This window comes from Terrapene carolina, unplaced genomic scaffold, assembly GCF_002925995.2.
Source record: "Terrapene carolina triunguis isolate 2854851 unplaced genomic scaffold, T_m_triunguis-2.0 Scaffold212, whole genome shotgun sequence".
NCBI lineage: Eukaryota > Metazoa > Chordata > Testudines > Emydidae > Terrapene > Terrapene triunguis.
Genome location: NW_020664563.1, coordinates 12,126,496 through 12,143,937, shown reverse-complemented (window position 1 = coordinate 12,143,937; position 17,442 = coordinate 12,126,496). Strand labels below are relative to the sequence as shown.

The 17,442-nt window shown below is 51.4% G+C and overlaps 2 protein-coding genes across 2 annotated transcripts in view; one reads left to right on the top strand and one right to left on the bottom strand.

Annotated features, from left to right (window-relative positions):
* Positions 1-5,160, top strand: part of LOC113407522 (ADAMTS-like protein 2) — a 48,083-nt gene extending 42,923 nt beyond the window's left edge. Inside the window, exons 17-19 of the mRNA XM_026656120.1 lie at positions 2,578-2,754; positions 4,810-4,954; positions 5,042-5,160. Of these exons, the coding sequence (XP_026511905.1) occupies positions 2,578-2,754; positions 4,810-4,954; positions 5,042-5,160 (441 nt within the window). The remainder of the gene's footprint in view (positions 1-2,577; positions 2,755-4,809; positions 4,955-5,041) is intronic.
* Positions 5,161-10,475: 5,315 nt separating this feature from the next.
* Positions 10,476-12,515, bottom strand: FAM163A (family with sequence similarity 163 member A). Its single transcript, XM_026656096.1, has 2 exons — positions 12,423-12,515; positions 10,476-10,871 (listed from the first exon to the last, which is right to left on the bottom strand). The coding sequence occupies exons 1-2, from the start codon at positions 12,513-12,515 to the stop codon at positions 10,476-10,478; spliced, it is 489 nt and encodes a 162-aa protein (XP_026511881.1).
* Between the last annotated feature and the right edge of the window lie 4,927 nt (positions 12,516-17,442).

The window sequence follows — 17,442 nt, the reverse complement described above, 5'->3', positions numbered from 1 at the left end:
ATTGCCAACCCGTGGCGCCACGGGCCCTGTGCTGCTGCTGGAAGCCACCAGCACCAAGTCCCTGTGGCCCCTGGGGAGGGGGAAAGGGGGGTCAGAGGGGGCCGTGCACTGCCCTCGCCTGCAGGCACCACCCCCGCACCCCAACCCCCTGCCACACCCCTCCTGCACCCCAACTCCATGCCCTGAGCCCCCTCCCGTACCCCACACCCTCCTGCACCCCAGCCTCCTGCCCTGAGGCCCCTCATACACCCTGTACCCCTTCTGTGCCCCAACCCCTTGCCCCTTCCTGCACATGCACCCCCACCCTCCACCTCGCACTCCCTCCTGCACCCCAACCCCCTGCCCCATTCCTACATTCATGGCCCTGCATGCAATTTCCCCACCCAGATGTGGCCCTTGGACCAAAAAGTTTTCCCACCCCCTGCTTTACAGTAAACTCAGGAGGGACCACAGAGATGCCCTGGGGCCCAGCAGAACCTGCCAGGCCCTGAGCACCTTTAAGCTGGGGCGGGGATATGAAGCAGGGAAGCCACTTGATAATTCTACATTTCAAGCTCTAGGTGCCCAGGGTCCCGCCGTCCCTGGCTAAAGAGTGTTCTCCCTTTGTCTGAGCGGCCTGCTTAAACCCACCTCCTGGCTAGTGCTGAGGGCGTGAGGCCCCATGCTCTGGGCTTGATGTGTGTAATAAGCTGGGGCTGTTTTATTTCCCTAGGCCATGGCAGTCCATTAACCCCTTCCTCCCTTTGCCTGCTGTGCAATTTGCACACCCCAGTGCAGCTAGGTTTACAAGCTCTGTTTCTCCAAGTGCCAGCGCCTGTGAACTCAGCCTGAGCTCCACAAGGTGAGCGGAGCGCTTTTCTTCTCACATGTCCCCTTCCGGGGTTGAGCGGGCCTTGGTGATCAAGTCTAGCTGGAGGGTGATTAAGATGGAATACAATCCAGCTCCCTGCCCCCCAGCTGTGGCGAGGGGGAGTGAAAAGCAGTGCAAGCACAGAGGTGGCAGTCATGCTGGCAGAGGCAGCTAGGAACACACAGAGGGCGCAGAACAGAGCTGGACTCTTGCTACTGCATGACTGAGTATGTTAGAGCCGTCTTACAAGCTAAAGCGTGTCGATAGAGCTCCACGTCATGCTGCACTGGCATGGCGCCCGTTCCAACTAAGTGTAACTTTAGCACCCTCGTGGCCAAGATGGAGTCTGCTCTGCAGGCAGCTTTGGCCAAGAGATGGCACACATAGGAATGCAGCAGGAGAAATCCCTTCCGCCCTAGGGGCACCTGTTCCAAACCCCCCAGAGTGAACACACCCACCCACAGGAAAAGTACAATGGATATAAGAAAGGGAGATATTTATTTACAGAGGGATGAGAGGAGAAAAACAACAAGGAGAAATATAGGGGGAGCAGTAGAACAGGGGTGCATCCAAACCAAGGCCCCACGGGCCCAGTGGTAGCACAGTCTGACAGGGCAGATACTGAGCAATGTGGCTGCACACAGAGTTCAGGAGTCCTAAGCAAAGTTCCAGTCCAGTGGTGAGTCTTGGGTGCACCTGGTCGTCTTCGGCGCCAGTGAACTTTCCCCAACAAACAACTCCGGTGCCCTCTTCTGCTGCTCTCTGCAAAGCCACACAGAGCGACCACCTCCCCACTTAACTAGCTAGCAGCCTCCCTCCTTGTTCTCAATGCAGCGTCACAAGCCCCAGTACTCACAGCCCCATGCAGCTCTGGGCAGCAGTGATACTGGGTCCAGTTCCGGCCTGTCCTTCTTGGGCGATTCCTCCCTGGCACAGTGCTCCTCCTGGCTCCTGTCCTGGGGTGTCCCCGATCGGCCGCCCTGTCCTTCCCAGGCTTCAGGCAGGTTCTCTGCTGCTGCACTTTGCGAGGGCCTCTGCGGGCTGCCCCTCTCAGCTTCAGTCACCCCCTGGAGTTTCCCTCCTTTTTTCCTCACTCTCCCCCTCCCCTGCCTGCCTTGTGTTCCTTCAGTCCCGATCCAGGAGTGTGAAATGCATCACCCAGCAAGACTGATGTATTAATGCACTGTAATATCCATCTCTTACATGGCATCTGGGTACAACTACGTACCTAAAGGCTAAATCTACACACTGATCTAGGGGCGTGACTCCCAGTGCATGTAAACATACGCGCAGTAGCTCACATCGGATAGCAGTGCTGCTGTGGTAGCATGGGCTTGCTGCCCCGAGTGCAGATCTGCCTGAACCCCGTGGGTATGTACTTGAGGCAGCCTGCCTGCACCACCACTGCCCATACTACTGTGGCTACACTGCTACTTTTAGCCTGGTAGCTCAGATGCTCTTCTGTGTCTAAGGACCTCAAAGCCAGTTACAGACACTAACATCCAGCGTCTCAAAGGTATTGAGGCTGCTAACTTTCATTGGCAACAGCGGCTGGGTCAGTAGCAGCACAAATGTTAAGTGACTTGTTCAAGATTGTACTGTGAATTGCTCTGAGCAAGAATCCCCCCTGATGGAAGGCCAGCACATCTACCAGCCTGAGCCCTATGCCTGGGGTGTAGCAGTCCTTAGCAGCCGTGAATGAGCTGGCTTGCTTTTCGCTTTTCCAGTGTGACGCCAGCTGCGGCCGGGGGGTGAAGACCAGGAGCGTGCTGTGTGCCGGCCTGGAGAACGGCGTGTACAGGGAGTATCCAGAAAAGCGCTGCAATGCCTCCCAGAAACCTGAGGTGCAGGCAGCCTGTTTCAAGAGGCCTTGCTCTACGTGGTTCACGACCTCCTGGTCTCAGGTAGGGAGTGAGAGAGAGGAGGTGGGTGTCGAAGAAGCTGGCAGGAAAATGGAAATGCCAAATGCCAAGGGGGAAGGGGTGACAGGCCTACACCCCAGGGTGCTGCAGAGGAAGACAGATGTCAAGGGAGCCTGGAGAATTTCTACTTTCGCGTTGTGCTTGTGGCATAGTTAGGTCTGAATGGAACCACCAAACCGGCTCCTTTCAGGTGCTAGCAGGAGAGGGCTGGACATGCTCACATCCCTGAGGCTCTGAATACAGACCTAGCAGGAGTAGGGACACCAATTACCAGTGTGCTGGGTAAAGGTGACTATCTTGGTGCTGATCTCCCTTGGGTGTCATGCCCCATAGAGTAGAATGCATATCCTTACCCTCCAGGAGTCAACTTTCTTCCTGCCTTTCAATTCAATGTAATCGGTGTGTGTAATGCTAGCGAACGGTGCCAGACTGACCAGGGCCGGCTCCAGCATTTCTGCCGCCCCAAGCAAAAAAAAAAAAAAGCCGCGATCGCAATTGCGACCGGCGGCGGCAATTGGAAAAAAAAAGAAGCCGCGATCGGCGGCGGCAGTTCAGCGGCAGGTCCTTCGCTCCTAGAGGGAGTGAGGGACCTGCCGCCCCCGAATTGCCGCAGGTGCCGCCCTCTCCCTTGGCTGCCCCAAGCACCTGCTTGTTAAGCTGGTGCCTGGAGCCGGCCCTGAGACTGACAGCCCTGGGGATGGGAATCCTTTTTGACCACACGAGGGGCAGCATCAGAGCAAGCTTCCGCCATAGCCCACCCATGTGCCCCAGCCCTGCCTTGCAAGGCCCCTTCTCCAGGGATGAGAAGGGAGCTCAGTTTCTGAAACCATTCTGTGCCTGGAATCTCTGTTGAATCTCCCACCGGGGGCTGATGAGCAAGTACATGGGTGTGGTAGGAGGTATTTTGCAATGCATGCGCCTAAGCAGTGGGTGGTAGATGGAAACCACCACACTTATTACCCGTAGACCACCAAAGGGTCGTTGGCTGGTAGCCAGTTTCAGTCCCCACCTGCCCTGGGGTGGATTTGAACAAGTTGCGTATGGTGCAGGGAAAGAGTCCATTCCTCCATCACCAGTCCCCCCTGCAGCCTCACTTGTTACTAAGTATAAATTCTAACCTCCTCTGCAGCCCTTTGAGTGCCTGGTGGTCTGAAGGTCTTAGACCAGGGGTGGCCAACCTGTGGCTACGGAGCCACATGCGGCTCTTCAGAAGTTAATCTGCGGCTCCTTGTGTAGGCACTGACTCCAGGGCTGGAGCTACAGGCGCCAACTTTCCAATGTGCCGGGGGTGCTCACTGCTCAACACCTGGCTCTGCCACAGGCCCTGCCCTCACTACCCCCCTTCCTGCCCCCTCCTCTGAGCCTGCCGTGCCATCGCTCCTCCCCCACCCACTCAGAGCCTCCTGCACGCCACAAAATAGCTGATCAGGAGGTGCAGGGAGGGAGGGAGGGAGGGGAAGGCACGGATCGGCGGGGCAGCCGGTGGGTGGGAGGCGCTGGGAGCGGGGTGGATGAGCTGATGGGAGGCTGCTGACATATTACTGTTGCTCTTTGGCAATGTACATTGGTAAATTCTGGCTCCTTCTCAGGCTCAGGTTGGCCACCCCTGTCTTAGACTGTCTGCCCCAGAGCATGGGCCAGGTCTCCAGGCACTGTGCAGACATGCATAGCACTGGGAATGCAGGATATGCTAGTTAATGAGGCCAACCCTTTTATTCAGCTTGTACAACTCTCAGCACGGCCTGGGGTATATTTCTGAGCTGCTAGCTCTTATGCTGAGAGCCAGCCGGAAGAGGAAGAGCAAGTGTCTTGGGACCAGTCAGTAATGGGCATAGGGAAATGCAGGAAGAGAAAAGTAGTTTTCCCCCAAGCCCCATTACGTGAGAGGCTGGCTGGGGACCCGCTGTGGGGTGAAGTGGGAACTCCCTCTGTGAATATCCCCTGCCTTGGGGTGCCAAGAGGAGTGATGGGGGGCGGGGGGGTGATAGAAAGGCACCATGCTCACAGCCTGCTTCTCCTCCCTCTTGCTTCCGACAGTGCAGTAAGACGTGTGGTGCCGGCCTGCGGCTTCGAGAGGTGAAGTGCTACCAGGGAGATGCCCTGGGACAGGGCTGTGACCCAGCTTTCAAACCCGACGCCAAGCAGACGTGCCAGCTCCAGGTGTGCCCCACAGAGGCACCAGGTAAAGGGGGAGGCTCTTGGGAGGGGAGCTCAGGCCTGGGGGCAAGCCCTTGCTTTAACCGCTGCTGTGGATGCTTTTGCTCCCCAGACGAAGACTGTGAAGACAAAACGACAGCCAACTGCGTGCTGGTGCTGAAGGTGAAGCTGTGCTCCCATTGGTACTACAGGAAGGCCTGCTGCCGGTCGTGTAGGAGTAAGGCGTCGTGATGGCTGCCACACCACACTTCCCTTCCAAGACCAAGGGGCAAGATCCCCTTAGAAATAGACTCCACCATAAACCCCTTTTCTATGTCAGAAGCCATTCCGCCTGGGGTGCTCCGTCACGGAGCCAGTCCCTGTAGAACATCCTGCTCAGCTAGGAAGGATTCCTTGGGCACACATAGCAATAACGGTCCCCTCTTCACCTATAGGATTTTATAGAGAGACCAGCAATTCCTACAAAGCAACCAGAGCCTGGGTAGTGTGGGACGTTGGTCCCTGCTGTCCATCACCACCAAGGAGCTGCTCCTCTTCCCCACCACACTGCTAATTCGTGGCCCTACTCCTGCTGGGTCTGCACCCAGAGCTTCAGGGATGTGACAAGGAGTCCCAACAAGAGATGGCCGAGTGTGTACCACAGCTGGCAGCAGCTAGGCCAGCTGCTGTACCCTCCAGCCACAAGGTCAATTTTCAAACAAAAAAGTCATTTGACAGTAAAGCGATAACCCATCCATTTGTATTTCCTGCGCATGTGTGTTCAGGCATGGAAGGGGGGCAGAGCTGGAATGGATGGGGGGGCCCATGTGCCCCAAGATGGCTTCCAGCACAGCACTGTGTAAAACCTGCCCGGCCCCGATCAAAGAAGAGAGACTGCCCGCTTTATAGTTCAAAGTCCTCATTTATTTCTGACATTCACTCTGTATTCACAGCTGAGCAACAAAGATGTAGAGCAACAAGTAGAAAAGTCTGACTTCCCTGTTCCTTCCCTCACCCCTTAGCAGGTCTGAAGCTACAGTCTGGGCTCCCACTTGAGTTGTGTATAACTTGTACTTATCCACATATTCCAGCACACGTGCAAAATGTGTTTAGTATTTCATGTGTGATGGGGGTCTTCAGCTGCGGTGTACTACCAATCTCAGACCACTGTTCCTCACTCAGAGGCACATCAGCCTGCTAGAAGCCTAAGGGTCACATTTAATGTGTGTATAATGGAGCAAACTACAGCTGTCTTCCCTTTTAACAGAGGTGTGACCCACAGAGCCTACAGCCTGTCATATAATGCACCACCTTGATCCCAGCAACCTTCACTGGGAAGAGGTAGCATAGTCTCCTTGGGCCGTCCCTTCATATTAAAGAGGCAGAGCTTTGTGCTTTGTCTAGCCCATGGGCTGCACTTTGACCACCACAGGCCTTGTGGGGGTTAAATTCAGGCTGGAGAGCTAGCTAAAGCAGGTACTAGCATATGAAAGGATAGGATTTGTTGAGTTAGACCAAGGAAAACCCTGTCAGACACTATCACCAGGGGAGTTTGCTGGTTGGGATAGGAAGCCAATAGGAGCAATGGGCTATTGAACACTTGGGGTCAGAGGCCTTTGTTGCTACTACCGCCCTCCCAACATTAGCTGTTTTTTTCTCCCAGGGTTGTTAAGAAGACACTTAAGAGGCAACTGCCATATGAGGGAGAACTGGAGAATATTCTATTTAGGGGTCGCAGTGAGGACGGGATGGCTTAAGGGCCAGGGAGTATCAGGATGCAAAGTCTTTCAGTTTTAAGGTCTTGGTTCAAATATAGACCAGCAGGCGACCAGTGGCCGTTCAATGGTCTACACCAAACGGGTTGGTTCCTGATGGAGAGACACTCACGTCACGTCAAGAATAATCTAGGCATAGCACAATATCTAAATGAATATTTTGCTTCGGTCTTTAATAAGGCTAATGAAGGATTTAGGAATAGAGGGAGTAGGACAGAGGGGAATAGAGGAGGGGGGATAGACATTACAGTGTCAGAGGTGGAAGCCAAACTTGACCAGCTAAACGGGACTAAATCGGGCGGACCGGATGATCTTCATCCTAGAATATTGAAGGAACTGGCGCGAGAAATTGCGAGCCCCTTGGCGACAATTTTTAATGAATCTGTAAACTCGGGGGTGGTACCGTTGGACTGGAGAATAGCTAATGTGGTTCCTATTTTCAAGAAGGGGAAAAAAAGTGACCCAGGTAACTACAGGCCTGTTAGTTTAACTTCTGTAATATGTAAGATCTTGGAAAAAATCTTGAAGGAGAAAGTAGTTAAGGACCTTGAGGTGAATGGCAATTGGGACAAATTACAACATGGGTTTACGAAAGGCAGGTCGTGCCAAACCAACCTGATCTCCTTCTTTGAGAAAGTAACAGACCTTCTAGATAAAGGAAATGCGGTGGATCTAATATACCTCGATTTTAGTAAAGCGTTTGATACAGTTCCGCATGAGGAATTATTGGTTAAATTGGATAAGATGGGGATCGAAAGGAAAATCCAGAGGTGGATAAGGAACTGGTTAAAGGGGAGACTGCAGCGGGTAGTACTGAAAGGTGAACTGTCAGATTGGAGGGAGGTCACCAGTGGGGTTCCTCAAGGTTCAGTTCTGGGTCCGATTTTATTTAATCTATTCATTACTGACCTCGGAACCAAATGTAGGAGTGGGTTGATAAAGTTTGCGGATGACACAAAGTTGGGAGGCATTGCCAACTCGGAGAAGGATCGGGATATTCTGCAGGGAGACTTGGATGACCTTGTAAATTGGAGTAATAGTAATAGGATGAGATTTAATAGTGAGAAGTGTAAGGTGATGCATTTAGGGATGACTAATAAGAATTTCAGTTATAAGCTAGGGACACATAGGTTAGAAGTGACTGAGGAGGAGAAGGACCTCGGAGTCCTGGTTGATCGCAGGATGACTATGAGTCGGCAATGCGACGTGGCTGTGAAGAAAGCTAATGCAATCTTGGGATGCATAAGGCGAGGTATTTCTAGTAGGGACAGGGAGGTGCTGCTTCCGTTATACAAGGCGCTGGTGAGACCTCACTTGGAGTACTGTGTGCAGTTCTGGTCTCCTATGTTTAAAAGGGATGAACTGAAACTGGAACGGGTACAGAGAAAGGCAACTAGGATGATCCGAGGAATGGAAAACCTTTCCTATGAAAGGAGACTCGAGGAGCTTGGTTTGTTTAGCCTAACCAAAAGAAGGCTGAGCGGGGATATGATTGCTCTCTTTAAATATATCAAAGGGATAAATACCAGGGAGGGAGAGGAATTATTTCAGCTCAGTGCTAATGTGGACACGAGAACGAATGGATATAAACTGGCCGTGGGGAAATTTAGGCTTGAAATTAGACGAAGGTTTCTAACCGTCAGAGGGGTGAAATTTTGGAACAGCCTTCCGAGGGAAACGGTGGGGGCGAAAGACCTCTCTGGCTTCAAGATTAGGCTAGATAAGTTTATGGAGGGAATGGTTTGATGGGATTACGTGATTCTAATCAATTAGGCAATAACGGCCATCGCTGGTAAAATGAGGGTCTGGCTAGAGAATCTTGCCTGTATGCTCGGGGTTCTGCTGATCGCCATATTTGGGGTCGGGAAGGAATTTTCCTCCAGGGTAGATTGGCAGTGGCCCTGGAGGTTTTTCGCCTTCCTCCGCAGCATAGGGCAGGGGTCGCAAGCTGGAAGATTCTCTGCGACTTGAAGTCTTTAGATCACGATCTGGAGACTTCAACAGCAGAGTTAAGGGAAAGTGGGGGGGTCAGCTTTTGTGGCCTGCATCATGCGGGGGGTCAGACTAGATGACCATATTGGTCCCTTCTGACCTTAAAGTCTATGAGTCTATGAGTCACATGCACCACCATCACATTTGGCACTAATCTGCTCCCTCACTGGCAGTCTCAGCAGGGACGCCAAAGAGTGAATGGGCCTGAAGACTGAACTCTCCTCTCACCTGCTAATGTGGATCCTGCACCACGTCATGCCTCAGCTGTGGATAAACAGAGAATATAAAGGCTGTCAGTCAGTCCAGCACCTTTCATGGATTTAGACTATTTCCTCTATCACAATTTATAGTTCTAAATAATTCTGCCTAAATATCACGGCCGTGTGTTAAACATACTCTAGCTATCATCACTAAGGAAATTTGTGTGGCAGGAGGAACTTAGCTTTATATGTTCATCTGCAACCAATTTGTACTCTCCACCTGCACTCACGGGACCATGTGTTGGGGACCCTGCAGCTGGCTGCTATGGAAATGGATCAGAATGACAGATGCGCCTTTTTACTAATTTTGACCTAGTTTGGTACTGGAGTAAAAAATAATCTCCAGGTCCATTTTGCAGAGAGGTGGACTGGATGGTTTAGCTCAGTGGCTGTCAACATTTTTCATGCGGTGACCCCGTATTACCCCAGAAAGTAGGCTTGGGCTTCCAATCTAGCCCCAAAGAAAAGAAAGGCAATCATGAGCCCCCTAAAGACCTGTCTGTGTGATTCCCCCCACTGGTGGTCATGACCCCAAGGTCATGGTCTAGTAGGACTTTTCCATCCCTATTGCTATTGTAAGCAGAATTAGTCCTAAACAGACTATTTCTCAGTTTCCCAGAAGATGGCAGTGGGCCTTTCAGGGCTTTGCACACTGCAGAAGATCAAAGCTTTCATTCTTTAATAGTGCAATTTTTCCTTTCAATAAAACCTTGCGCTTTTTATGCCTCTAAATTAAATCACTCCTAAAAAAGCCTGTGAAGATTAAAGGTTTTTTGTTTTTTGGCAGCAGCAGCAGCAGCATCTGCATTGTTAGCATATATCAGTAATTTCACTAGTCCCCTTTTCTCCCCCTCATAATTATCTAAAGTAGCCAGGGAGAGGTTATCCTATTTTACATTCTAACACAGACACTAGCATTCAATTGCAACTAATGTGATACGAAGGGAACAAAATGATCAAACTATTTGTTTATTTGCTTCTCCATTAGCTTCCATCAAGCAAGAGTGGCTGGAGCTTCACCCTCTCTCTCTTCCTCCTTTCTAATGCCGCAGCCATTGCTGGAGCCAACAGCTCCCAGAATGACGTCTTGCTCTTGCTGAATGTGCTCAGTTCATCCATACTGGAGGCCAGTGGTATTGCCTTGGAAAGTGACAAGTAGGATTTGCTTAGTGTAGACACCAAAGACCTCATTAAGGACTCAAGGGAATAAGGAGAGTCACAAGTGTCTTGATAACTAAGTTAGTCCGTACTGTACATAGCCCTCGTTAGACAAGTCCCTTCCGTAGATACAGTGGAATAATAATTACACTTGTGATAGGTTCAGAAATCACCATGTTCAAGCTCTTCATTCAAATGTCCCATGAAAGCTTACAGTGATCTGGACAGATCAACATCAGGACCACGCTGGGTCTCTGACTTAGCTGTTGATGTTCGTTCAAGGGTTCCTCTCCTTTGCAAGAAACCCCACTGAAATAAATGGAGCCCCTACCCCTCGATGGCCATCTCATTGGTGCACCCTGTGAGATAGTGACAATGCTGATTACACGTCTGTACTAATAGCCCTCGGGTTTGGAAAGGTCTCGTGGACGATGCCATGGCGGGTCATCGGGTAACTCTGGAGGGTTGCCATTTTGATGGGTGGCCCCATTTCCTTGTAGCATGCGGGCGTGTAGGTGATCCTCTCACCGCCATTCCGCACCATGTCAGCGGTCCGTATGTAAAAGGGCGAGCCGTAGGGGGAACAGGTAGGGCAGAAGTTCCGAGCACCCTGCTGGTTAAATTCGTGGGGGGGTGGTGCTGGGCTGCTCTGCCCATCCACGATGCGAGAGTTGCAGGCATTGCAGGTCGTAAGGTATGAGTGAGTGGGAAGGTCAGGCTCCTCCTCCTCCTCCTCCTCCTCTTCCTCAGCAGATTCATCTTTCTTGCAGCAATAATACTATGCACAAGGGAAAGGCTTTGGTTAGCAAGAGGATGGCATACTATGCAGCTATGCTTGTGCACAAAGGCCCGTAGAGGGTCACACACGGTCTTGGACACAGGCTACGTTTGATGACATTTTTAGGATTCATGGTCATTCTCCCTCCCCTCCCCCCCATGTTTCTTCCTCAATGAAAGTCCTTCAGCCCCTGGTCAACTACCGGGAATTCTACATAGAACCATTTGAGAGGAGACGCAAAGAGCTTAAGAACATAAGAACGGCCATACTGAGTCAGACCAAAGGTCCATCTAGCCCAGTATCCTGTCTTCCAACGGTGACCAATACTAGGTGCTTCAGAGGAAATAGAACAGAACAGGTAATCATCAAGTGATCCATCCCCTGTCGCACATTCCCAGCTTCTGGCAAACAGGCTAGGGACACCATCCCTGCTCATCCTGGCTAATAGTAATTGATGGACCTATCCTCCATGAATTTATCTGGTTCTTTTTTGAACCCTGTTATAGCCTTGGCCTTCACAACATCCTCTGGAAAAGAGTTCCACGGGTTGACTGTGCATTGTGTGAAGAAATATTTCCTTTTTTTAAAAAAACCTGCTGCCTAGTGCTTGTGTTAGGAGGAGTAAATAACACTTCCTTGTTTACTTTCTCCACACCAGTCATGATTTTATAGACCTCTTTCATATCCCCCTTAGTCATCTCTTTTGCAAGCAGAAAAGTCCCAGTCTTATTAATTTCTCCTCATATGGAAGCCACTCTAGGCAGGCCTGGAGGAGCCACCTTCACTGCTTCTTCCCTGGGGCAGGGTGTGGTAGGACCATGATGCCTCCAGCAGGGGCCTCAAAGGGCCTGATACACTGTCACAGGAACCTTATGTCAGTGGCAATCAGAGTAGCATAGTGGAGCTCCGCCTCGCCCGAACACATATCCCCCTTTCTCCTCAGCATAGCCTCTGCTTTGGGAAGAGGTGGCTGGCACAGGAGCCAGCTTCAGAGGTTTTACAGCAGTGAAGAGACTGCCTCTGCCAAAGGAGGTCTCTGCTGGCCACTTTCAGTGAATATTCAGCCACTATGTGCCATGCACATGGTGCAAAGTAGCACAAGAGGAACTGAAAATCTAGTCCAGAAAATTTGAGACAGCTTAGCCTGGGCATGGTGGGGAACTCTGTCTCTACCCTGAGCACATAGCACCAAGTTCACTTCAATGTATAAAAAGGGTTTTTTAGCTAATCTTAGGGGAAAAAAACCCAGTGGTTTACTTTACAGGAGTAACTGTGAAACCAGCCAATCCCTCCAATTAATCTGGGAGCTCTACAAACCCTCAACCCCCAGGATTTGCATCCAGCACCAGGAAAAAGAAAAATAAATTAAGCCTTCACTCTATGGAGCTCCCTGGGAAAGGGAGAACATCGCAGAGATCTAACAATCACAACACCCGGTGTCCTGCTGCAGTGGGGTATAAAGCAATGCACAGCAGCATTCCTGAAACTCACCTGCATTGTCCAGGTAAGTGCAAAGCACAGGGACCGCACCCCAGAAGTGTAGTTACATACCTGTAGCCTACAATAACAGAGCACCGCAATAATACACAGTAGGATCACGGTTGCTAGTATTCCGCCGGTGATAACAACAGTTCCTGCTGTCATCCGACCGATTCTCCATCAAACTCTGAAAGGCAGTGCAAGGAAAGGAGTGGGTTAAAGTCAAGGGAGCTAAGAGCAGTGGTCAGTTACTGTGGTTCGAGTTAGGGAATCTGATTCTGCTACTGCTGCATCCGTGCAACCACCGCTGACTTTACATAGGGGTAGCTCAGTGGCTGCAGAATCAATCCCAGGGAGTTCTCTGTGCATGTGGGAGAATGAATGGCGTTAGTCAAAGAAACCCCTGAAAAACAGAAGGGTGGAGAGCACTGTGACCAATTAAATGCAACTCTCCAGGACTAGGCGAGGAGGGTAGCAGAAGGCCCTTCTCTTGTACCTTGCATACATATCCCTTTTCACACAGGTGTCTCAAAGTGCTTAAGGAACACTAATTAACCCTTGCAGCCCACTGCCCCATGTTCTAGCTCGGGGAACTGAGCTGGAAGGATTTGCCCAAGGGCACTCAGCAAGTCAAGGCTCCCAACATAGCCACTAGGTGGCACTAATTCAACAGCACACAAGCTGGGAGACTGTAGTTAAGCTTGGAAGGAGTAGATTTTGGCTGCTCTGACAGCTACATGGGCAGCTCTTCCATATACCCAGGGGAGGGCAGGCTCAAGCTACTGCCTGCTGCCTCTAGCTGGTGAGCAAGTTTCCAGCTGAAAAATACAGGGCTGACCCTCAAGAAGCAGGTCCCTGTGCAGTGTGACCAGTCTCGTCCAACTGCAGGTGGCTCTGGACCAGAGGCTATTTCTGAAGCTTAACTGCATGAAGAATTTCTGATAAGGACTAAGGACAAAGATCCCTCCAAACTGAGCATCAATTGTGATCTGAGGAGCATGAAGCCAGATTCGAACCCAGAGCTCCAGCAGGGAAAGTCAAAAGGTACAGCCTGACTTGGTCACGGAGCCTTTGCAAACCCAAACGCCAGAGCACAGCAGGCTCCAAGGCATCAGCAGGTCTGGGGAAGCCCTTAGCCTCTCTGCAACAGCCCAGCACCATCCAGCATTAACAGTGCTGTAGAGAAGGGAAGTCAGTGCAAAGAGGGCATGAAGTGGGTGACAGGGCTGAAAGAGTTAACATAGGGTACTTACGTTCACTGAAGGGTGCGTTGGACCTGCAAGGGATGGGGGGGAAAGAGAGAGAGAGAGAGAGAGAGAGAGAGAGAGATTAGACCATGTTTGTTCATTATGCAATATCTGACCAGCTACCAGGGGGCAGTGATTCAAACCTGGATAGGCAGGTGTTGGGCATTTCGGGCCTGATTTCTAGAGGTGCTGAGCACCAACAACTCCAGTTGATGTCAGTGGTAACTGGAGGTGCTAAGCGCCTCTGAGAATCAGGACCCTCATTAGTTTAATCCCACTGCTGGGTCTACGAATGAATGGTCAGTGATGGTGCTATGCTGCAGAGTCTAGGGACCCAGGATCTACGCGAGTTGAGCTGTGCACATTGCATAACATTTACTCTGCAGTAATTTGCAAGGGCAAAAAAACCCGTGGCTGTTTCCTGCAATTCCATTGCCCATCAGATCACTCTGTGATGGCCGTGGCGACAGCACACCACACAGCCACTTGCTCTGGTTCTTCACATGGGCTGCCCCCTTCACCTCAGTGCGGGCAAGACTGGCCAATCCTTCATCAAACCCCACAGTGGGCTGGGGGCAAGGGCAGCTGCAGGGGCTGCTGAAAGCCTGATGGCTCTGCTGCTGCTCCATGCCTTGGGGAGAGGATTCCCCTTCCTTCTGCTCCATGGGAACTCCCCCCTCCTCCTTTGGCATATCTGGGCTTCATGCAAGGGCCAGGATCTGGCTCAGCACACATGAGCAGTGCACTTTTCAGTACATTGCTGGGCATACGATGCAAGTGCGGGTAGCCCTGCCCCAGCGGGTCTGGCAGTGCCCACCCCCCTCCGTCAGTCCAGCCATGCAGCCTGGTGCATAAAGCTCCCAAGGCACTAGTGAATGGCATTGCTGCTCAGTCTGTCTCACTGCCACTCCCACACAATGGCTGCCCTGGTGCAACTGACAGCGCTGCAGCCCCTGGCTCTCTAAGTGCCTCAGCAGGTCAGATGAATTCAGCCAAGCAGCACCTCTAGGACGCAAGTATTAATACCCCCATTGTACCGAAGGGGGACAGGCTCAGAGTCACACACAGCGAGTCAGCAGCAGAGCCAGTTCCCCTGCCCACTAGCTGCTTTGCCACTTTTATCATATTTTAATTAGAAGCACAGAGAAGTGGATGTTTTTAAAAGACCAACCACCCCAAGGAAATCAGCAAGCAAGGCATGAATTGGTGAGTGGCGTCTCGGAGCCAAACACACCCCTACACTGCATGTGAATGGCTCTACTGAAGTCAGCAGGAGCCCTGGGCACAGAATGGGGCTTTTAGCATTGTTGTTAGGGGCATTTGGCCTCCAGGATTACAAAAAACGTTACCTTCTCCCCTCCCAGCCCCCCAAAAGAGCAACTTTTTAAGGACATGGTGGCTATCATGAGATTGCAAATAATTCAGTGTTGCTTCTTGGGGGAAAAGCACAGCTTTGTTAAGTATTATTTAGTCTTACAATCTTTACAACTGATTGCACGGCATGCTATTGGATAGCCTCAAAACTGGCCCACACAAACCGTTTATGTATGATTGTTACAGCAGCACTTAGGGTTGACATACTCTGCCCGTGGCAGCGAGCCTCCTAGCCTGGCTCAACAGACTCAGGCTAGCGGGGTTCACGCGCCTGCTCTACAATAGGACATGCAGAGATTGTGACTTGGGCTCTGAAGCCTAGGAATGGGGGTGGGCTTTAGAGTCCGAGTCACAACTTCCAAGCAGTCTATACAGCTATTTTTAGAGCACTGGCACGAGGCCCACTAGCCCAAGTCTCTCTCGATCTGGGCTGGGAGGCTCGCTTCCACAGCCAGTAGATGCACTCTCTAAAAGCTCCAACCAGTGGCAGGGCCCCACTTTGCTAGAGGCAGTATAGGGACAGCTCCTAACTCAAAGGTTGTGGCTTCACTGCAGAGTTAACTACACTCAAGTGAGCCTAGCTTGAGTGAGAGCAGCCAGCCTGTCAAACAACATTGCAGCTGCACACAGAGCGGCCATGTTAGCAGCTGATGAGTTGGGCTGACTTGAGCTAGCCTATCCCACTTGGTGGGCCGGCAAACTGGAGTTAAAAGGACCACCGTGCTCAAGTGAAGGGCTTGTGGGGGGGTCAGCCAGGACTGCAGTTCGGGGCCTCACTTAAGTTGTAACGTGAGTTAACTCTGCAGGGAAGACGAGTCCTAAGTGACTGGCCCAAGGTCACACAGGCAGTCTGTAGCAGAGCCAGGAATCAAACCCAGCTCTCCTGAATTCCAGTCGAGTGCCTTAGCCACCAGATCAGCCTCCTGTGTACTTGGTATATTGTTCCACGTAGTGTAAATCCACAGTCACCACACTACATCAAACAGACGATCAGTGCACGAGGAGCATGTCTTCTCTTCCCCACAGGGCTCAGATGGGCCTCAGCACCTACACAGATGTCTAACCTTGAACAAGTGGGTTGTCATGGGTAGCTTAGCTGGACACTTACACTGAAAATGGCTGAAATGGTGCCAGTCACATGGGCCTGAGAGGAGACGACTGGAGCAGGAAGTTCCACATGGCCACACGTGGGTTGTCCCTGAGGGGGAGAAATCAGAGAGGAAAACAACATAGGAAGCAGTACAGTTGTTTACTTATATTACAGTAGCACCTGTCAACCACACATGAGATCAGGACTCCACTGTGCTAGGCCCTGTACATATGTACGTACACACAGAAAGAGACAGTGCCTGCCCTGCAGAGCTCACCATCTGACTAAACAAGATGGACACAGGGTGTGAGAGGAGACAGAGAGGTGAAGTGACTTGCTCAGGATCACACATCAGTCATGTGTCAGAGCTAGGAACAGAGCCCAGGCCCCCAGAGTCCTAGTCCTTAGACCCCATCTCTCTGAGGAACTTTGAGTAGTTCCCATTATAATGCTGTTCCCAGCCTCTGCTGGAACATAGGATTTGCCCTACCTGCCTCCTACAGTGACCCAGTCCTTGCTGCTTCAAAGGGAAGACAGAAAACCCACTCACTGTAAGGCCCTTGGGCCAATGGACCCAGTTTCCAGGCAGCCTGTCCACCTGAGACATCCCTGCTCGGTGTCTGTCAGTTTCACTTTTCCCCAGGGCAGCACTGATTCCGTAACTTGGGAAAACACTGGCTGCAGCTGGCGTGATCACATTTAATTAACGATCCCCATCTCCCTTTGAGTCACAGCCCCCTCAGGCACATGCTTGTTGGGAGGGACCTGTGCCCCAGCCCATTTCCAGCCAAGCCAATCTAATTAAGCCCTCAAGAGATATTAATTAACTCATGAAATTGATCAAGCGAGGTGGCAGCCCGGATAAGAAAAGTGTCTAATTGGCCCCTTAACTCACCCACTGCTAAGCAGCGCATGGATATGGACCAGAACCAACCGGGCCCTTCCAGGTTCTCCGCAGTGCCAGGAGAGTTGCAGTGCAAAACGAAGGCCTATTTTCCCTTGTAACGCCTCACTCACCATGTCTCTGCATGTCCCACCCCAGGGTAACATGCACACTGGCAATGTAGTCTGCATCTCAGCAATGGAACTGCAGGGCACGGCCGTATGATGATGGTGCCAAGCAAGTGCCTGTTAGCTGGCCACATGCCTGACGGGTTCACATGGACGGTTCCTCATAAGGCAGATGTTTCACAGCTATAACAATATACACAATGCACAAGGAACTGGCCCATACACTGTTTGAACTGAATTGGGGTGGGAAAGTGTGTGTGTCTCTCTCTCTCTCTCGACACACACACACACACACACACACACACACACACACACACACACTTACTTTCCCACCCCAATTCAGTTCAATATTCTCTCTCTCTCTCTCTCT

Coding starts and splice junctions, on each gene's coding strand:
- FAM163A (XM_026656096.1), bottom strand. CDS start 12,515: ATGACAGCAGGAACTGTTGTTATCACCGGCGGAATACTAGCAACCGTG. Junction 10,872..12,422: donor TCTGTTATTGTAGGCTACAG/GTATGTAACTAC, acceptor CCTTGTGCATAG/TATTATTGCTGCAAGAAAGA.